At 39.6% G+C, this 22,165-nt stretch overlaps 1 protein-coding gene and 1 long non-coding RNA gene across 4 annotated transcripts in view; one reads left to right on the forward strand and one right to left on the reverse strand.

Moving 5' to 3' along the window:
- The window catches only part of LOC120397000, a 32,211-nt gene extending 12,773 nt beyond the window's left edge, over positions 1 to 19,438 (reverse strand). Inside the window, exons 1-3 of one of the 2 annotated variants that reach the window (XR_005593613.1) lie at positions 19,213 to 19,438; positions 16,659 to 16,767; positions 769 to 800 (exon numbers count right to left, since the gene is read on the reverse strand). This is a non-coding gene — a long non-coding RNA (uncharacterized LOC120397000). Of the gene's footprint in view, positions 1 to 768; positions 801 to 4,006; positions 4,314 to 16,658; positions 16,768 to 19,212 lie in introns of those variants that run through there. The other variant, XR_005593612.1, reaches the window with a different exon arrangement.
- The window catches only part of DECR1 (2,4-dienoyl-CoA reductase 1), a 52,981-nt gene extending 31,907 nt beyond the window's left edge, over positions 1 to 21,074 (forward strand). For both annotated transcript variants that reach the window (XM_039522326.1, XM_039522325.1), the window contains exons 2-10: positions 295 to 497; positions 3,985 to 4,042; positions 4,174 to 4,260; positions 8,858 to 9,005; positions 13,937 to 14,036; positions 15,407 to 15,479; positions 19,102 to 19,248; positions 20,710 to 20,772; positions 20,877 to 21,074. In XM_039522326.1, coding sequence (XP_039378260.1) covers positions 376 to 497; positions 3,985 to 4,042; positions 4,174 to 4,260; positions 8,858 to 9,005; positions 13,937 to 14,036; positions 15,407 to 15,479; positions 19,102 to 19,248; positions 20,710 to 20,772; positions 20,877 to 20,936 — 858 coding nt within the window. In that variant the 5' untranslated portion in view covers positions 295 to 375 and the 3' untranslated portion in view covers positions 20,937 to 21,074. The remainder of the gene's footprint in view (positions 1 to 294; positions 498 to 3,984; positions 4,043 to 4,173; positions 4,261 to 8,857; positions 9,006 to 13,936; positions 14,037 to 15,406; positions 15,480 to 19,101; positions 19,249 to 20,709; positions 20,773 to 20,876) is intronic.
- Positions 21,075 to 22,165: the final 1,091 nt, after the last annotated feature.

The following is a 22,165-nucleotide window of genomic DNA, read 5'->3' on the forward strand; positions in this document are numbered from 1 at the left end:
GAACAAAAATCACTTAAAAACGTGTTATTTATTTCATTTGAAAATGTAGTGGAAATTACTACAGTTTATTAACTTACCCTAAAAATTAAAATTACTTTAATATTCATATTTGTTTAAAAGTATTCACATGTATTGTGATGCAATAAATATAAAATTATTGCTCACAGTGAATTTGTGTCAATTGTGAAAATATTTATTATAATAATTCCAAAATTTAAAACTTAATTTTCTTATGATAGTTGTGGGAATCCTTGTATATAAGCAGTAATAAATAATTTTATTTTTTTGTTTCAGTTTTTCAGTCATGGATCAAATGTATTAAGTCAAAGTAGCAATGTACCTCAAGCTAGCTTCTTTCCACCTCTTCAAAACCTGATGTTACCACCAAATGCCTTTCAAGGAAAAGTGGCTTTTATTACTGGTGGAGGTACTGGTCTTGGCAAAGGAATGACAACAGCTCTGTCCAGTTTAGGTGCTGAATGTGTTATATCAAGCAGGTAAATACTAATAATCAAACCTAAAATATCTTTTTAAATTTAGTATTGAAAGCTGCATTGATCTGCTTCCCTGTTCCTTCATAAACAATACGTAAAGATACATTTTTTTATTCATAGCTACAGACATGTAATTTAGGTCTGTCTCTTAACCTGCAGTACCATTTTAATTATAATCTGTTGTGCTAAATTTTAAAAAGCTGCTCTGAAATATACACAAACACGATGCAGAGTATAAATATTATATTTAAAATTGTTAGTATTTATGTACGACCTGTAATGTCTTGTGCTTGACTGCTGCATAACCTTCAATGAGAAGAAATACAAATTAAAGTCATAATGATAGTCCACAATCAGAAAGTATAATAAAACAAAAAAAGCCAGGTACACTTCACCTCTATTGCAAATCCAAGAGAGACAAAAAATAGAATAATAGAAATGTAGACAGGAAGGGACCTCAGGAGGTCATCTAGTCCAGCCTCCTGCCCTATGGCAGGACCAAGTATACCTAGACCATCCCTGACAGGTGTTTGTCCAGCCTGTACTTAAAAATTTCCAATGACGTGGATTCCATATCTTCCCCTGGAAACCTACTCAAGTGCTTAAGTATCCTTATGGTTAGAAAGTTTTTCCTAATATCTAATATAAATCTCTCTTGCTGCAGATTATGCCCATTCCTTCAGTGGGCATGGAGAATAATTGATTATCATCCTCTTTAAAACAGCCCTTAGCATACTTGAAAACTGTTATCAGGTCCCCACTCAGTCTTCTTATCTCTAGACTAAACATGCTCAGTTTTTTTAACCTTTTCTCGTAGGTCAGGTTTTCTAAACCTTCTATTAGTTTTGTTGCTCTCCTTTGGATGATATTGGCCTTATTTGCAACTGCATCACACTGACTCTCATTAAATTTGTGATCTACTATAAATGCCAGATCTTTTACATCTATACTACTGCCTAGCCAGTTATTCCCCATTTTATAGTTATGCACTTGATTTGTCTTTCCTAAGTGTAGTACTTTGCAGTTGTTTTTATTGAATTTCTTCTTGTTGCTTTGAGACCAGGTCTCCAATTTGTCAAGGTCATTTTGAATTCTAATCCTGTCCTCTAAACTGCTAGCAATGCTCCCAACCTGGTATCATCTGCATATTTTATAAACATACTCTTTACTCTGTTATCCAAGTCATTAATGAAAACATTGAATAGTACCAGACCCAGGACAGACCTCTTCCAGACCTCCACTCAATATGTCCACTCCAGTGTGACAGCGAACTATTGATTACTACTCTTTGAATCAGGGTGGATTTGACTTAAATCATTAGTCAGGAAGATTCGATTTAATCATGGATTTCTACATAAAAGTACGTTCTTGTCGGTCTTCAGTTTTTTCCTCAAAAAGCATTTTATCAAAAAATCCAATTTAAATCATAAAAGTCTGGGTTTTTTTATTTAAAAAAAAATCATTGATTTTTATCCACCCTACTTTGAATACAGTCTTTTAACCAGTTGTGCATCCACCTTATGTTTATTTCATTTAGACTACATTTCCATAGTTTCTTTATGATGATGTCATGTGGGACTGTCAAAACCCTTATTAAAATAACAATATATCATATTGCAGCTTCCCCCTTATCCACTAGGCCAATAACCCTGTCAAAAAAGGAAGTGAAGTTGGTTTGGCATGATTTGTTCTTGACAAATTCATGTTGGCTATGATCCTCTAGATGCTTACAAAACAAGTCAACAAATTTCTTTTTAAATGGACAGCAATGGCCATTGTGATTTTCATCATTAGAATTATCTTTCTGATCAAGTTTTTTTATCATTTCCTATAGCTAGTATTTCTTTTAAACATAAGGATTTTACAGCAGCCCTAGCATAATTCTCATTATTAAAAATGATCTTTCTAAGATTTCTAGCATAATAGGAGCAAATAATCTCATCCTTCAAGTTAACACAAACGTGACTAATTGCGAGATTAAAAAAATTAATTGCAATTGCGGTTTTAATCGCACTGCTAAACAATAATAGAATACCATTTATTTAAATATTTTTTAGGTTTTCTGTATTTTCAAAAATAGGCATGGAGGCTCCGGGTTCCAGCCCCCATGAGGGCACCGGCCTTCAGCTGCTCTCAGGGCGTGGGGCTCTGGCCCAACTGCCGTGCCTCCCCACCTCCAGAGCTCCGAGCTGGAACCCACTCCCCTCCAGCCCACCCGACACTTTGAGCTGGGGCCACCAATGATGCCTCCCTCCCTGCCTAAAGGTACGCAATTAACGTGTCTTCAGTTAATCGCAGGCGTTAACCGCGATTAATTGACAGCCCTAAATAAAATACTTAGAATCATAGAACCATCTACTCTAACCCCCTGCCAACATGTCATTTAGGTGCCAAATGTGTTATGCAGGATTTGTGTTGTCCAAGACAGATGGCTATCCAGCCTCCTTTTGAAAAGTCTAGTGAAGGAGCTTCCACAACCTCCCTAGGAAGTCTGTTCCATTGTCCTACTGTTCTTACGGTTAGGAAATTTTTCCAGAGATTTAATCTAAATCTTCCATGCTTTAGTTTGAACCTATTTCCTCTAGTCCTGCACTCTGTGGCAAGAGAATAACTTTTCCAATCATTTTTATGGCAGCCTTTCAAGTATTTGAAGACCACTGTCATGTTTCCCCCCCCCCCCTTAATCTCATCTTTTCCAAACTAAACATACCCAGTTCTTTCAGCCTTTGCTCATATGATATACATTCCATCCCTTTAATCATCTTTGTCATTTGCCTTTGGTTACTTTACAGTTTTTCTACATCCTTTCTATCCATTGGTGATCAAAATTGGACACAGTACTCCAGCTGAGGCCTAACCACTGCTGAGTAGAGCATTACTATCGCCGCTCATTTCTAAATGAAATTTGCATGCTATGCCTCTGTTAATGGAACCTAAAACTGCATTTGCTTTTTTTGCAGCAGCATTGAATTGTTGAATCATGTTGAGCTTGTGATCCACCACAACTCCCAGATCCTTCTCAGCAGTGCTTCTACCAAGCCAATTATCCCCTGTTCTGTATTTTTGAATTTGGTTTTTCTTCCCTAAGGGTAGCACCTTACATTTGTCTTTTCTAAATTTCATTGTGCCCAGGATGAAGGCATTTTTTGTTAAACATCACCTGCTGTGTTTTACTATCAAAAGTATCTCTTTTTTTAAGTCCCATCTAAGTTGCTTTTAGCTGATAATATGAGAGAAGATTACTTTGTTGGACATAACTTGGAATTTCTTTAAAGCTCCATTTTACTTGAGAGAGGTTTTTTCAGAAGCTAAATTGAAATACCAAGGCCCTAAATTCTTTTTATTTCAAAGGTAAATTTTGCACTAACATCACCAACACACAAATGGAATTCATAGAAAGATTTTAATGTTTCAAAGTGTAATGATTTGTAACATAGATGCATTTAGTGGAAACTCAAAAGTTATGCTAAAATTCCTAATTTATTTTTAGGAAGATCGATGTTTTGAAACAAACTGCGGAAGAAATTTCTTCTAAAACAGGAAACAAGGTATATTTTTAGATAAGTTTGTATTTTTATTAGTTTTTACTGCATTTTAAAGAATTTAAAAAAATTCTTTGTCTCATGAGTAATATTTTTATAAAGTCTTACAATTGCCTTTTTCTCCATTTAATATATAGGTTCATGCAATCCAGTGTGATGTGAGAGACCCAACTTCAGTTAAGAATGCTGTTGCTGAATTAATCAAGGTGGCAGGACATCCTGATGTAAGTATGATAGTTATGATGCAAGGACTTCAATCTTCAGTGGTGAAAATACCCTGAATAGTATGTGGGAACAAAAGTGATATATCGTAGAAAAGCAGCTCTGCATACAGAGACCCAGCAGGAAAAAGACAGCTACTAATACAGCAGTAGTGCAGCACAAACCTAATGTTTTATCTGTTTATCTTAGTTTTCGACAGTGCCTATGCACAGAGGATCTACTCGGTTTTGTGTAGCTATTGAATGATTCAGTAGCCAAATGGACCAAATCCTGTCCCCTTACTCATTCATATAGTTCCAGTGCTATAAGAGTGGAATTCCTTGTGTGAGTGAAGTGAGTAGAATGTAGCCATACAAGAATGATTTTATTTATCCCAGTACTTATGACACCTGTCAGCTATCAGAGTGTCTTCCAAATTAAAAGCAGAAATAACAGTAACACTGTCTCTCTTTCATCCTTCCTTGCCTTTTCTTTTGTGGTGTATACAAACTATACAAAAAAGTACCTATTTTGAAAACGAACATGTAAAGAAATTATCAACTAAACCTAGCAGGTAAACGCTCTCCAATAACCTGCACACAGCCCTCAGCAACTCACTGTCAGCTAAACAAATCAGAACTCTACTCTCAAAATGTCAACTTCCATAAAGCCTGAGTAAAAAAGATAAGCCTTTCACTGTGCCCAGAAGATGAAAAAATAACCTTATCTTGGACCAAAGCTAAGGGACTGGTTCCAAAGCGAAGGGCTTCTTTATCCCCAGTCCCTCTCTGTTAAGTCCAGAGTATCCGCTGTTGCATTATGGAAAAGGGAGATAGGCAGTGTCTCAAGTAGACAGGTCCCAAGCTGGTTAGAGTTGTAGGAGAACTAGCCTGTTCAGTTTTGGGAGACAGGGCATATCTTTTAAAAACTTAGGGTCAGGCTGGCACTTGGAAGGGCTTTGCCAGTATAGCTGTAGTGGTATTCCATATCAAAGCACTCCAAGTGTGGACACAGCTTAAACTGGCAAAACTGTGCTTTTTAGCTTAATGCGGTGTTGTAGGGCCATCAGAGGGCAGAACTTGGAGGAGAGAGATACTAAAACCGCAAGAAATGAATGAAGGAAATAACTTGGCAAGAGAATAGAGTAGGGGATGTAAAGGAGGTGGTCAGGACAAAAATGAAATAAAGCAGAGGAGGGAGACAGCATGGGTCAGAAGTCAGTAAAAAAAATCCCATGAGAAAAAGAAAATACATACTTTTTTTCACTTTCTTGGAGTTCTGTATCCTGCTTCAGTACTGTATGTTACAAAACCACTTGACAGTAAGTCTGTTTACAACATTTATTCTTTTATACCCACTTGTCCTCAATGGGATATGAGAGTCAGGATCAGTGAACACTGATATTAGCAACTTAGGGAATATTAGGTCTGTGGGTGGTTGTTTGAACTATTAGTAAAGATCTCTGAGTTTGACCACCTAAAATTCTACTAAGTTACCAGTCCAGAATAGCTTTCATTCCAATATTCACTATGAGAGAATGTCCTAGGGATGGGACACCCCGTCATCCATTGGGGAGTGGAGAAGGGTGTTATAGCCCTGTGCCTGAGTTCAAATGACCACTCTAGCCTCGGGCAGTATGGCCTAATGGCTGGAGTCAAAATGGTTGCCCTCTTCTGCAGGACTGCATGGCCTAGTGCCCAGGGTCAATATGGCTACCCCCTTAGTCAGGGCTGCGTAGCCTAATGGCCAGTGATAATATGGCAGCCCTCCTCTGCGGGAGCTACTGGCCAGAGTCAATATGTTGGCCCTCCTCTGCCAGGCCTAGTGGCCAGAGTCAATATGGCTGCCTCCTCAGTCAGGGCTGCATAGCCTAGTGGCCAGTGTGAGCAACAAGAGTGATGTCATGGTGGAAGTCTGCTATAGACCACCAGACCAGGGGGATGAGGTGGATGAGGCTTCCTTCCGGCAACTAGCAGAAGTTACTAGATCACAGACCCTGGTTCTCATGGGGGACTTCCGTCACCCCGATATCTGCTGGGAGAGCAGAACAGCTGTATACAGACAATCCAGGAAGTTTTTGGAAAATGTAGGGGACGATTTCCTGGTGCAAGTATTGAAGGAACCAACTAGGGGCAGAGCGCTTCTTGACCTGCTGCTCACAAACAGGGAAGAATTAATAGGGGAAGCAAAAATGGATGGGAACCTGGATAGCAGTGACCATGAGATGGTAGAGTTCAGGATCCTGACAAAGGGAAGAAAGGAGAGCAGCAAAATATGGGCCCTGGACTTCAGAAAAGCAGACTTTGACTCCCTCACGGAACTGATAGGCAGGATCCCCGGGAGAAAAACATGAGGGGGAAAGGAGTCCAAGAGAGCTGGCTGTATTTTAAAGAATCCTTATTGAAGTTGCAGGAACAACTCATCCCGATGTGTAGAAAGAATAGTAAATATGGCAGGCGACCAGCGTGGCTTAACAGTGAAATCCTTGCTTGTCTTAAACACAAAAAAGAAGCTTACAAGAAGTGGAAGCTTGGACAAATGACCAGGGAGGAGTACAAAAATATTGCTCAGGCATGCAGGAGTGAAGTCAGGAGGGCCAAATCACAATTGGAGTTGCAGCTAGCAAGTGATGTTACAAGTAACAAGAAGGGTTTCTACAGGTATGTTAGCAACAAGAAGGTGGTCATGGAAAGTGTGGGACCGTTACTGACGGGGGAAGCAAACTAGTGACAGAGGATGTGGAAAAAGCTAATGTACTCAATGCTTTTTTTGCCTCTATCTTCACAAACAAGCTCAGCTCCCAGACTATTCCACTGGGCAGCACAGTATGGGGAGGAGGTGACCCACTCTCTGTGAAGAAAGTGGTTCAGTACTATTTAGAAAATCTGGACAAGCACAAGCCCATGTGGCCAGATGCACTGAATCCAAGGGTGCTGAGGGAGTTGGCTGATATGATTGCAGAGCCATTGGCCGTTATCTTTGAAAACTCATGGTGATTGGGGGAGGTCCCAGATGGCTGGAAAAAGGCTAATGTAGTGCCCATCTTTAAAAAAGTGAAGGAGGAGGATCCAGGGAACTACAGGCCGGTCAGCCTCACCTCAGTCCCTGGAAAAATCATGGAGCGGGTCCTCAAAGAATCAATTTTGAAGCACTTCGAGGAGAGGAAAGCAATCAGGAACAGTCAGCATGGATTCACCAAGGGCAAGTCATGCCTGACTAACCTAATTGCCTTCTACGATGAGATAACTGGCTCTGTGGATGAAGGGAAAGCAGTGAATGTGTTATTCCTTGACTTTAGCAAAGCTTTTGATATGGTCTCCCACAGTATTCTTGCCAGCAAATTAAAGTAGTATGGGCTGGATGAATGGACTATAAGGTAGATAGAAAGCTGGCTAGATCGTCGGGCTCAATGGGTAGTGATCAATGGATCTAGTTGGCAGCCAGTATCAAGGGGAGTTTCCCAAGGGTCACTCCTGGGGCTGGTTTTGTTCAATATGTTCATTAATCATCTGTAGAATGGCATGAATTCCACCCTCAACAAGTTTGCAGATGACACTAAACTGGGAGAAGTTGTAGATACGCTGGAGGGTAGGGATAGGATATAGGGGGACCTAGACAAATTAGAGGATTGGGCGAAAAGAAATCTAATGAGGTTCAACAAGGACAAGTGCAGAGTACTGCGCTTAGGACAGAAGAATCCCATGCACCACTACAGACTAGGGACTGAGTGGCTAGGCAGCAGTTCTGTAGAAAAGGACCTAGGGGTTACAGTGGACGAGAAGCTGGATATGAGTGAACAGTGTGCCCTTGTTGCCAAGAAGGCAAACGGCATTTTGAGCTTCATAAGTAGGAGCACTGTCAGCAGATTGAGGGACATGATCATTCCCCTCTATTCAGCACTGGTGAGGCCTCATCTGGAGTACTGTGTCCAGTTTTGGGCCCCACACTACAAGAACGATGTGGACAAATTGGAGAGAGTCCAGTGGAGGGCAACAAAAACTATTAGTGGTCTGGAGCACATGACTTATGAGGAGAGATTGAGGGAACTGGGGTTGTTTAGTCTGCAGAAGAGAAGAATGAGAGAGATCTGATTGCTGCTTTCAACTACCTGAAAGGGGGTTCCAAAGAGGATGGATCTAGACCATTCTCAGTGGTAGCAGATGACAGAACAAGGAGTAATGGTCTCAAGTTGTAGTGGGGGAAATTGAGGTTGGATATTAGGAAAAACTTTTTCACTAAGAGGGTGGTGAGGCACTGAAATGGGTCACCTATGCAGGTGGTGGAATCTCCTTCCTTAGAGGTTTTTAAGGTCAAGCTTGACAAAGCCCTAGCCTGGATGATTTAGTTGGTGATTGGTCCTGTTTTGAACAGGGGGTTGGACTAGATGACCTCCTGAGATCCCTTCTAACCCTGCTATTCTATGATTCTATGAATCTATATGGTGGCCCTCCTCTTCAGTTTATGATAGATTATTTCCTGTGTCTGTCTAAACTGTACTTCATTTGATAGGAATATTTTTACTTCTATCTCTAGCAATGCCAAAAGTTTTCTTACACTTCTTAAGTGCTATGGTGAACTAATTTCCATGTAACATTTTAGGCTTGTCTTCTCTTGTTTTAGGTTGTGATAAACAATGCAGCTGGAAACTTTGTTTCCCCTACTGAACGTCTTTCTGCTAATGCATGGAAAACAATAGTTGATATTGTTCTTAATGGTACTGCCTTTGTAACTCTAGAAATTGGAAAGGAACTAATTAAAGTACAAAAAGGTAAGTTATACTTAAAGCTAAACAATGCCTAAGGATTGTGACATCTCATTACCATTTACTGTCCTTGCTTTAACACTTATGTACAATAGCAAGTTTTGATGCTTTAAATAAACATTTTGATAAATGAGTTTTAATGCTGTACAGGTTTGCAAGAAGAAACTTTTGTATAGTGCAAACATCTATACAACACAGCACTACTTTGCAGAATCCATAATTTTATTTTAGGACCTGATCCTGCAATCAGATCCAAAGTGAATGATGCTGCCTACACAAATCTGATTGCAGGTTTTGGACCTTATCTGTAAATTATTAAAAAATAAGACTTTCTTTTAAATTACAAATAGTGCTATTACTCATCTCCTCTGTCCTTTCTCCATTTTCCTTTAATTAAGCAATGAACAATGTGGCATTCATTTAACTGGATTCAGTTAGGTTAAAAGCCGTGGTCGGTTATTCTCCCCCGACCCCCAAAAAATACCATTAGTGTTACTATAAGCACCTGAGATTTATTTAAAGTAAAAGAACTGCAAACATCTAACTTGCTTTTCACTATATTTGAAGACTTTCTGCATTTCCCTCTACTTAACCAATAAAAGTAGACATATTGGTTTCAGTCTTCTTTCTAGTCACTTCCCAGTCATTTTTCAAGTTCCAGGCTGTGATGTGTTTTGGCTAGTAGTGGTGCAAGTTCCTGGGTATGGTTTACCATATGGTCCCATTTTTATTACCACTTTTCCAGATGTATTAAGGCACAAGGTCACACATTGAGTCAATAGTTCACACTAGATAAAAGCCTAGAATTGTCCTGACTTGTATTTAAATTTAGAAAAATTAGTTTTTTATAGGTAAATGTTGGTAAACGTCGATTTCACTGTATGCACACAAACCAACAAAAAGTATTTCCATCAATGATGATAGAAATGTACATATAAGCAAAGTAAGAAGAGTGCTGATTGAGAACTTAAGAGTTTGATTTAATTACTTTTACTTTGTATATTTTGACATGTGACTAATTTGTGTTTTAAGACTTATATGAAGCTTTAACTTTTTGAGTCTCATTATCTACTGTCACTAAAAAATCATCTGACCACAACCCATAATTTCCCACAACTGTGAAACTTTAAATTAATAAAAATTGAAAAAAAAATTGCTTAAAGCCCATAATTTCACACAGTGGTGACAATTTCAATTGATAAAAATAAAAAATGCTTAAAAATAAACATTGATATTATCTGTCAAATATAAACAATAAAAATTGAATTCTGCAAAGTCTATTTGTATTGCATTTCTCTAGCTGCCTGATCAGATGGACTTGTTCATTCTAAAATTTCAGATTTTTGTTCCTTTAACACAGTCTGCAATTATGTAAAAGCAGAAGAAAAGTGTTTTCTTTCTAACAATAAACTTTCCCAAATACGTTCTTAATTATTGTGCAATCACGGTGTCAGGCTCTGTCTTTCGTACCTGAAACCATATTTACTGCTCATTAGATTGTAGTTTTAAAATTAGTCTTTAAATAGCCAAAATCATATCTTCATATATTTTGCTGTATATCATTATGATCTTCATTATGATCTTTTTAATGTATCTGCCTATAACTGCCTCTTCTTTGTGCTTCAGGGAATCCTTGAGAATAAGGTATTTTAATTTCTTTCGGATTTTTCCTAGGGAACATTTAAAATAGTAAATTGCCAGTAGAATATAGACTTAATTCAAGAATGAGGTACATCATCTTCCTTTGTTTTTGTGATAATTATAAAATTCATAGTCTCTTCACTGTCCATGAATATTGAGTAGTTCACTTTACATATGTGAGCCACCTCATCTTTTGACTATTTCTTTTCCTCCATTACCCAAAATATACATTTATTCCAGAAGGATATAGGAAAAGCATTCTGGAAGAAGCCACATCTAGAGCATGAAAATTAATAGCATGCATAAAGGCATGTTCCTGTATTTTACCTGAACAAAAATCCGTTACTACAATCATAATTACAAAAAATGCGAATCTGGTCAGATTTATTGAGATTAGTCTTTATGATAGCGTAGTACAACTTTACTCCAAAAAGTATCCACAATGCCTTGAATTTTCTGTGCCATTGCTGTATATTGATGACTACAGTTTTAAGTTACAAAGCTGTGTATACGCTCTTTAGAGTATGCTACGGTCTCTGGTCAAATAGTATTTTCATGTGCCACATGCAGTGCATTCTAGAAGTGTACAGTTAGTCCAGTAACACTTAGGTACTAATATCTTCTTCCTACTCAGCATCTCCAAGATCCATTCTCACAGACAAATTTCTGTTGGGACTTCTTAATGTCCTGCCTATTTTACTTCAGTAGCTTCTTTTCTGGCCTTCCAAAGATATACCTTGCTTCCCTTTAGTCAATACACATTGCAGCCATTAAAGTCAGCTTCCGTGTCTCACAACAGGAACTTGTTAATGTCCTCTTCAGTTACCTTCCCTGGCTCCCCATCTCATATCCCATTAAATTTAAGCTTCTTGCCTCCTTCAAAGCTCCATGTACTTCTTTCCATCTCTATATATCCTTATTAAGTTTCATGGCATCCTTCTACCTTCCCTCTCTATTCTAATAGTGTCCACACCCTTGGCCACCAGTTAGTCATCGTCTTTCACAGTTTTGCTTTCTTCCTCGTGGCCCCTGCATGCAAGGCCTGTTCGCATTTAAGGCTCTTTTAAGAGACCCACTTCTGCCATGCTACCTTCAGTGAATCTCATATTTTATATTTTAAAAAATTCCCTATTTGTTGTTTCCCTTCCCCTAACCTATGTCTACTTGCCTGTCCTTACACTAAGAGCTCCTTGGAGCAGGGACCATTCTTTCTTGAATGTTTGGGATGCACATAGGACATTGTGAGTGCTACTGTAAACAGATATTTAATAATAGTATGCTGGCATACATCTCAGCTGTTATAGGGACACTGACATGTATTTTAGGTCCAAGATGTGATTTACATTAAAACTATTTTTGTAAATAGTACACACTTTATTTAGTTTTAAGCTCTTTGTTGCAGGAAATGTCTTACTGTGCATTTGTATGCTGTCTCGCACAGTGGGGTCCCAATCTCTGTTGGGGCATATAAGTGTTACTGTAATACAAATGTCCATTGCCTCTTTATTTAAACATTATTTTAAATTTTAACACATGAGATAGCAAAAACAATTAGATAACGGCCTTTTATTGAACTGATACATTTACACACACACCTTGTAAGAGTGAACTGAAATACATATAAATAAAACATTGAGCCTCAACAATACCCGGTAAATATCAGTCTTGCGGCTTCTAATCTGGGGGCACCTGGTTTTACTTAATGTGCATTTAATAAACCTATCCCTTGTAAGTCTACTAACTATGCATAATTTATATCCACATCAAAATAGATTTTAAAGTTAGTTGGGGGGGAGGTTGTCTCTTTTTCTGTTCAAAGTCTCTGTATGAAGAATTTCATTTCTCTAAGGCTAATTGTTGCAGGATATCCTCAGGCATATCTGTTAATGCCCATTTAGCTTATGTTGATGGTTTTTATTTTAATTCTCCTGTGAATTTTTCTCACCATAAATATTTAACTGAGTTATTTTACTTTGTCTTTGTATATGGGCTATCCCCAAGACGTAAAATGTTAGTGATGTCCATTGAGCAACAATCATAATTAAAATCATTATTCTACCTATAGTATTTTTTTAAAATATTTTAGTTTTACATTCACTAGCATAAGGAACTAGTGGTCTCTTTACCAGGGACTTATGGCTAATGTTTTGTTCCCTTTCTCAACTAAAGTTTGGGCAAGCTATTTTTGAATATTACAAAAGAAATGAATGAATGAACAAACAAAATGTATTACATCATTCATTTATGTTGATAATTGCTATTCTACCTGAATGTCTGTTAATGTATTTTATAAAAATAACAGTCTTTGTTGTGAGACCTCATTATGGCACTAATAGCAAGATTAGTACAATTGTCAAGATTAACTTGGGTATATTTTCTGCTGTAGTATGAGTTACTGTAATCGGCTAAGAAGAGATCTATGGGCACTAGAATAAACTTCAGTTTCAGCCTCAAGACCCCTACTGCAATTGGTAATAATTTAAAACTGTGCTGAAATTAATAATTGTTCACATTGATGTTTTATGTCTTGCCCTTTCAGCCAGGAAGTGTGGGGAACTGTTGGAAGCTGTAGCAAAAATAGCTGCCTGAGAACTGATGGTATGCCTGCGCTGCAGATGGAGGTGTAATTCCCAGCTTGGGAAGACACCCTCCCTAGGTGTCATCAAGCTAAAAATAGCAGTGCAGCCACAGCAGCATGAGCAGTGGCTCGGGCTATCCGCCAGAGTACATATCTAGGATCTCAGATGGGATTGTACTCAGGCAGCCAGCCCAAGCAGTTGCCTGTGCCATTGCATCTATGCTACTGGTTGTAGAACACTAGCACAAGAAAAGCTAGCATGTGTACATCTACCCAAGCTGGAAATTACACCTCAAATTGCAGTATGGATATATCCTAAAGGCCTGGGCAGCAAGAAGTATCATGAGTATAGTAACCTGGCTCATGCCTTGTGTACACTACAAGGGGTTTACTGGTATAATTTCAGTGTCACTGGGACTCTATGGGTGCAAGGGCCTACGTGCACAATTCCAAATGCAGTACTGGGATTTATAGTACCATCAAGAAAAAGCATTTGTATATATGGAATAACTCTTTCATTTCAGGGACAGGAGGAACCAAACGTGAAAGAACAGCTGGAGCCAAACTTGTTTGAGTGCTTTTTTTACAGCTGAAAGTTAAATCTCTGACAACAGAGATGATGCAAACACCAGTACTGTTCTAATACTTGTTGTTGTTAATTTTAAGTTTTGTAGCTCGTCCTGCGTTTTTAAAAATGTTATCTTCTTGCATCTTACAGGGGCAGCATTCTTGGCTATTACAACAACCTATGCAGAGAGTGGGTCTGGATTTGTGTCACCAAGTGCCTCTGCCAAAGCTGGGGTAGATGCAATGTGCAAGTGAGTAGTTGAGCATACCAATGCTTTATCTTCACATTTCCCAGGCTGGGCTGATTGGTTCTTTATCCACATCCTGTCAGTCTGACAAAATGAAGCTAGTTGACTGGATCATGAATGAACTCCTTAGCTTCCATTTTACGTAACAAGAAAGCAGTTGCTACTATCACAGCTTCTCATGGAAAGAAGTATGTAAGTTTTATTACTTTTGCCATCTTACTAGGGCAAAAAGAAATCAATAAATAGTTTACTCAATTCCATGGATTCTGCTGCTTAGATTTTCATCAGGACTATCTGCAATAATTCCTTTAATAGCATTAAACAGATATCCACATTCATTCCCCAAACAAAGACATCTGTGATTAGCGGCTATAGGGGAATAGAGATGATACTAACAGAGGGCTTGGGCAAGCGCTAGCATGCAGCAGTGTGTGAACACACCCTCTGCAGCGCTGGGCGCTGGCTGCGCCAAAGCAAGCAGCAGTGTAGTCAGCAAAGCGCCAGCCGCCCAGCTGTCCGCCCCATCCCCCCAGGGAGGTGGAGGGGGGGGGCAGTGGAGGCTTTTTTTTTCCAGCCGCTGCTGCTTGACTCGCGCTGCTCAGCGCGCTGCGCTGCAGCTTTTGAAATGCAAGTGTAGCCAAAGCCTCTGTGCAGCCGCTACACTTCAGTAGAGATAATCAAATGGAAATATTTGAAAATATAAGTAGGTCAGGTGTGATTTATTTCTCCAGAAAAACAGAAAGCAAATAAGGGATACTTCTGCTTTGTTCTGTGTACACTTTTTTCATACAAGTTGAGTGTGACTTAAGTGTGTATTTCAGAGACTAGCCACCTTATTCGTTTACCACACCAGATGTTTTAGCACCTTTAAAGAAACAGCATATGCAAAGATAATATTGTTCATAAAAGGAAAACTGCACTGCTTACTCTGCTTTGTAAAACATTTTAGAAGTTGGGATTTGGTTATCTTATGTTTCCGAAAACACTTGGTTTGAGAATTATATTGAAGATCTGCCACAAGTGTATACTGGTGGGATTTTCTAAAGTGCCTAAAGGAGCTAGGTACCTAACTCTCAATGATTGTCATGAACGTATGCTTTATATGCAATATATACTTCAAATGGGTGTTACTGTATTTGTCAGTTTGCTAATTCATATAACATCAGATCCATGTGTGAGAAGATTAAAATTCAATAACAAAAAAAGGAAAATATTTCAAAAAAATCTACCAGTACGTAGGTCAGGATTCAAATGTTAAAGTGTTTATAAATTCGACATATATACTTCCCAATTTTGATTCTGAATTACATCTTGAATAACATTAGGCAACATGCTGTTTGAAATATTTATGCAGTCTATTAATGAATTTTTAGGTCTCTTGCAGCTGAATGGGGTAGATATGGCATGAGATTCAATGTGATCCAACCAGGTCCAATAAGAACAAAGGTACATTTCTGTCATTAAAAAGTGAGACTTGACCTTACATGTGCTTAGGCCTGGTAGAAATTGATTTTTATTTTTGTAATAATTTTGATGGAAATATTAATGTTTATTTAAAGCATTTTATATATTTTATTGATATTTTCACAGTTGCACAAAATTGTTTTTTTCAGCTTTTCTTATTTTTTTTCTTAAATTTTCAAAATTGTGGGAACTTATGGCAGATGTACAATAATTATTTAATTACATTAGATGTTGAGATTTAAAAAGTTAGTTTTATAACTGTTAACACAAGTTGTCACCATATCAAAATATACAAAATAAATAGTCTTAAATCAAACTCCAGAGAGTTCTCAAACAGCATTTCTTTTACTTTGCCTATCTGTAAATTTTGATAATTGATGGAAATATATTTTATTCGGTTTGAGTATGTACAGTGAAATTGATGTTGTCATGGAGTGCTCCACTCATCCCTGATCTAGCGCCTCCTCCTGGTCACTCTGGGGCTTAACTTTGAAGGCTAGTGCTCCTGTCCACAGTTTGCATGCCATCACTCTGACTCTGGCCTGCAGCTCCTCTCATTCTAGGACCCACAGCATTCTCTTTGTGACTTACCCCTCCAGCTAGATCATTCAGTGTTCCCCCTTCTGGGGTTCAGACCATCAACCATCCTAGACAGTCTTCTCATTCACTGCCCCAGTGCCACTCCCTCAGTAGCTGGTAGGGGAACCAGGCCTGCTCTCTACTCCTCAGTCCAGGGACCCTTAGCTTGGCAGTTCTGGGCTTCCTCTCTCTGCCCTTACTGTTCCTTCCCTACTGCTTCCTACTCTCTGGTTCCCCTTTTCTCTCTGGGTGTACCAGCTCCAACAAATCTTTTCCCAGGGAGTGACTACCCTTTCTCAGCAGCTGTCCCTATCTCTTGCCAGCTTCCTGGCTTTATAGGGCCCACGTGTTCCTACACAGGTGAGCCTGTTCCTAATTAGCTACCTGCAGCCAAAAGCTCCCCCGTTTGAAGCGTAATTAGCTGATTGGGCCTACCTGGCTCAATTCCACTCTTGCAGAGCTGGTGTGGGGGTCTCACCCCATCACAGACATATATTGACATTTTACCAATAAAAATCTAATAATTCCAAGTCTACATATGCTATGCCATGCAAATTTGCTTTAAGGTAGTGTAACCCTTACTATAATCCTTTCAGTATAGATAAGACCAAACTTGGTTTCTCCAGTGATCCAACGGTGTTGTGCAACATCGAGCAAGTCGGTTATACTCTCAGTGGTTTATTCTCCCCATCTGTGAAATGAGAGTAATTGTAAAATGCTTTAGGATAGTATTTTCCCAAACTTTTAAAAGCTGAGCCTCCCTTCTCCCAATAAAGGAAAATGGAACTTCATGCCTCCCTTCAGCTCCTCTGAGGGTTATTTAAGGTTTACCCTCATTTTAGAATTTAAGTTAAATGAAATTAAATTGTATTTTTAAACAGGTCTTTCAATTTTTATTTTAAGAAATGACACATATATTTGTTTGAGGAAAGCAAGGCTTTACATTAAATTCTGTGGCATTTGTTTGTCTGTAATTCTTTTGAGTGCCACATCCAATCAATTCCAAAATTTCAGGGAATGTTGTAGGCATCAGTGAGTAGAACCCTATTGATTTTGGTGAAAATAGGAGAACTGGAAGGAGGAAACTGGAGGACACTTGGGCCTCTGGCATCTGGTTAGCAGAACCAGCAGCTTCAACCTCCTCTGCAATTGTGTATACATCAAAGAACTGGTTGATGACAACCTTAATGCCTTCCAGTATAATAATACCCACCATCTCAGCTCTGCTGATCCTCCCAGGACAGTTTAAAAATGTTGACATCATGAATGACTTATGTCCCAGACAGAAAGAAAAGAAATGAGTGGTGTGGAAGTCCTGGTGGTTGGGTGGCAGGGAGGAGAACAAGGGGTCCCTGGTATGGAAAAGGGAGAAAGGGAAAGCATGGGAGAAGGAGAGAAAATAGGGGAGACATAGAGCCCCTGGCATGAGAGACAGTGGTATGGGCGAAGGGAGCCCCTGGCATGAATGATGGAGTGGGGGATTTGCAGGGAGTCCCTGAACTAGAGGGGGACGGGAGGCTGACAAACAGGGAGCTTGTAGGGGTAATAGAGCAATGCAAGGAGCCCCAGGGGGAAACAGTATGCTTGGCCAACAGATACAACAAAGCGTGCAACTCCCTAGTCAATACTGAATGCTAGATGATTGAATACAAGTTACTTTATTATTTGAAACTGAAATAAAACATTTATTTTCAAGTTTACAGTATCACTTCACAGCGATTTTTAGTTCTAATTGCATGTGCTAAGTGGTGACATTAATTTTTTTCTCTAAAACAGTTTCACACTCATTAACTATGTTAATCATAGCTCTTGGCCTTGGCTTCCTCTCAAGTGGGCATAAATGCCCTCATGGGCAATTTGGGCTTTGCTTCTCAAGCAGAAGGGGTGGGGAGAGGGGGAATAAACCCACCCCGTCGTCACTTAGAGCAGATTGTGTAGATCTTCATAGTAAACCTTGAATAATTAAATACTTTACATTAACTGTCATCATTGTATCTGAGTTAGTGGGACAGTTCATGCTTCAGAGCTATTGTTCAGGCTCTCTATGAACAAAGGCAGGCATTGCTGCATGAGGTGCTAGTGAGTCATGTTTTCAAGGTTCTCTTCAACTGTAATAGCTGGAGACTTACTTTTTTAATGAAAGCTGATATGCTGGAGAACAATTGAGAGGCCTATCTATATTCTCCCCCCACCTGCCCTGGGGGAAGGCCCCACACTTTGGGAAACACTTCTTTTAAGTAACCGTAGGAGGAAAAGAAAAGCCCTTTATCAGTGCAAAGTTATTAGATATACAACCTAGTATTTTAAAAAATAAGATCATTAAGCAGTTATAGTACTATTTTACTGATATGTTTTACTAAATAGCACTATGCTTGCTTAACTTCACATATGTTTTCTTAGGTTTTTGATTTTGCTCAGTAAAGTTTATTCTTGTTAGTAAAAGAGTCCATTTGAGTGAGGTTTTTCTCCCCAGGCTCACCCATGTCTTGCACTGTTCCCAGATATTCAAATGCACTTTAAAGCCCAAAGCTATCTAGATTGATTCTGTTCATTGTTCCTATTCAGCCAGATTAAAGGATACTTGCTTTTCAGTTTGGTTATTCTGTGCTACATATGATTTTGGTTTATTTTTAAGTTTCCTCTACATTTCTATAGTAGCCCTGAGGCATTCTCATTTTTCTTTATCCTGCAAGTTTTCAGAAAAAGTGTAAAAAAACGCTCACTAGAGCCTCTCTTTACTGCGAAATAATAGTTTAGAAGGGTCACTGCTGAACACCATGAACTGCTTTGTTAAATTCTGGTATAACTGGTTGACTGAATTTGCACCAGAATTTGATCTTTGTCTCCTGTTCTCTCTTAACCCACCCCACTAATAAGCATGTGATTGTCACAACACTCCTACTAACTGTTAGATTATGTATTAAGTCTGAAACCAGGAATCAAATCTTTGTTTGAATTTATTTTCTAGTTACTCATAACATTTTGCTGAATGGTTTTTTTGTTTGTTTGTTTTTTAATTCTGTAGGGTGCTTTTACCCGTCTTGACCCAACAGGTGAATTTGAGAAAGAAATGATTGGGAGGATTCCCTGTGGCCGTCTGGGAACTCCAGAAGAAATTACAAATCTTGCCACATACCTCTGTAGTGAATATGCTAGTTGGGTTACTGGAGCAGTAAGTTTTCATTATTCTAGTTCATGCTGTCAGCAGTATTAAGCTTATAGATGATGTTCTTAGTGATGTTGAGAATTTTTAAAGAAGCTTTAAGTGCTGTAGAGTATTTGAGAGCTTAAGCAAAAGAAATTGCTAATTTGAAAACCTTAGGTTCATTTTTAACCTAGTCGATTATATTTAAGGCTACGATTTAGTAGTGGAGGTTGTGAAGTCATCAGTGACTGTGATGTCCAGTGATGTCACAGAATCCGTAACTTCCAGTGACCTCTGTGACTTCAGCCTGTGGCACCGGGAGCTGCAGGGTCCCCGGAGCTCCAAGCTGCCCCATGTGGCGGGGGTACCCTGCAGCTCCCAGCCGCCCCGACAGCAGGAAAAACCCTGAGCTCCAGACCATGGCGGGTGTCAGGGGAGCCCCCGAGTTGCCGGCCGCCGTGTGTGGTAGAGGCCCCTGGAGCTGCTGGCAGTGGGAGCATCCTGCAGCTCCTGGCCCACAGCAGGCGGTGGGGACCCCCGAAGCTGCAGGCAGCTCGGCCCCCGCAGCTCCCAGCCATGGGGTGTGGGGGATCCTGGAGCTCTAACACCCAACCTGCGGTAGGGGCTCCCAGAGCTCCTAGCTGCTGCACAGCTGCCCCGTTGCAAGTGGTGTGGGGACCCACAGATCTCCATTTTGTCAGATATTTTTAGTAAAAGTCACAGCTTACGTGAATTTTTCTTTATTGCTCATGACGTCTCCATGACTTTTACTAAAAATATCCATGACAAACTCTTAGCCTTAATTATTCTTCACTCTAGCTGAGGGATCTCAAACTCAAATCACCATGAGGACTAGTACATTGGCCGGGGGGCCGCATCACTGACACCTTTTCATACAAAGATACAAAAGCCCGCGTCCGGCCCCACCCCACTCCACCCCTTCCATGAGGCTCCGCCCCTGCCCCACCCCAATTCCAACCCCTTCCCCAAAGTCCTTGCCCCAACTCCGCCCCCTCCCTGTCCCTATTCCAACCCCTTCCCCAATCCCCGCCCCAGCCCCACCTCTTCTCCGCCTCCTCCCATGAGTGCGCCACATCCCCGCTCCGCACCCCCTCCCTCCTGGAAACTCCAGCTGTTTGGTGGCGCTTAGGACTTTCCGGGGGTTGGGGGGGGGGAGCAGGGATGCGGCATGCTCAGGGGGGGCCGAGGCAAGGGGGTGGGGGGGAACGGGAGGTGAGGGGAGCTATGGCGGGCCACAGGAAATAACTTGGCCTGCAGGCTGCGTGTTTGAGACCCCTGCAAGGTTTTAAAGCACAGAGCCTCTTATAAGAAGTGTTGCATTCATTTATTTTGAGTGTATTTTTTAAATCTGAATTTGTACAAGGTTGAGGTTGGTGTTTCCGAACCCTGATATAAGAATGCTAACGATACACGAGCTTAATTTAAAAAAAGCACCAACCTTAAGTGCATTGCTTCCTTTTCCCCTAGGTTATTAGAATGGATGGTGGAGAATATGTTTCTATGGCTGGACAGTTCAATGACCTGAAAAAGGTAGTAAGTTACATGCATACTATTTACATACAAACATACTTAAAAATTTATATAAAATTGTATACAGACCCAAGTGAAATGCTATTTCTTCTTATATTATGTAGGTTACCAATGAGCAGTGGGATATGATGGAAGCATTAATCAGGAAAACAAAAGGTTCTTAAAATACTCTTGTCTTATCATCTTCCTTACAGAAAGTATCACTGAAAAAGTACCATTAGCTGTAAATCTCTCACACATTGAGAAATAATCTTGTTAAATATTTTATCTGACAATTCTAATAAAACATTTTGAAATTGTAATATGTTTTGAATGAGTCATTTATACTTACCCCTTAATTTGACTGTTTTGTTCCCATAAACAAATGAAGTCTTTTGATGAGGTATGTAAAATATTCTACAGCTTTGAGTAAAAATGTCTATACCAGGGGTAGGCAACCTATGGCACGTGTGCTAAAGGCGGCACATGAGCTGATTTTCAGTGGCACTCACACTGCCCAGGTCCTGGCCACTGGTCCGTGGGGCTCTGCATTTTAATTTAATTTTAAATGAAACTTCTTAAACATTTTAAAAATCTTATTTACTTTACATACAACAATAGTTTAGACTTGTAGAAAGAGACATTTTAACGTTTTTAGAAGGTATTACTGGCACGGAAAACCTTAAATTAGAGTGAATAAATGAAGACTCGGCACACCACTTCTGAAAGGTTGCCGACCCCTGGTCTATGCCATGCTGTGGAATTAGTTCCCCTTCTCTGCTTGTTTTAATGTGGGCTGGTCTACATGGTGTGATAGTGTGCACCAGCACTAACTGGTCCATGTGGGTCCCGGCTGGTGCACACTAAAAGTTCCCTAGTCCCCATTTCAAACAGTACTACGTTTACAGGAAGTAGGGAACCTTTAGTGCATGCTAGCAGGATCCATATCGGTCAGTTAGTGTGTGGCATACTGATGGGCGCTAGAATTTACATCCCAGCTGGAGTACATTAAAACATCATGTAGACAAACCTATATTTCAATGGTTTTTTCCCTCAGTTATTCAGTTATTTGCATATTTTTAATCATAATTTCAATTCCAGTAATGTTTCTGGAATATTTTACTGAAAAAATAAATGATAAACAAACTGATGGAAACTACGAAATTAAGATGTAAGCTTTGCACGCCAGTATTAGTTCCTGACCCTGCAAACACTTACACATGTGCTTTGCTTTACTACCATGAGGAGTCAATGGAACATGCATAAGTCTTTGCAGAATTGGGGCCTAATACTGTTGCTGGGAGGAAGAGTGTAAATGGGTAGGGAGTACTAAGGTACATCTCACACAGAAGTTAAAGACTGAATACAGTACAAGTCACACTCTTGATTTTGCTGACATTTTTCGTCTGTGTTG

This window comes from Mauremys reevesii, linkage group 2, assembly GCF_016161935.1.
Source record: "Mauremys reevesii isolate NIE-2019 linkage group 2, ASM1616193v1, whole genome shotgun sequence".
In the NCBI taxonomy this organism is placed as follows: domain Eukaryota; kingdom Metazoa; phylum Chordata; order Testudines; family Geoemydidae; genus Mauremys; species Mauremys reevesii.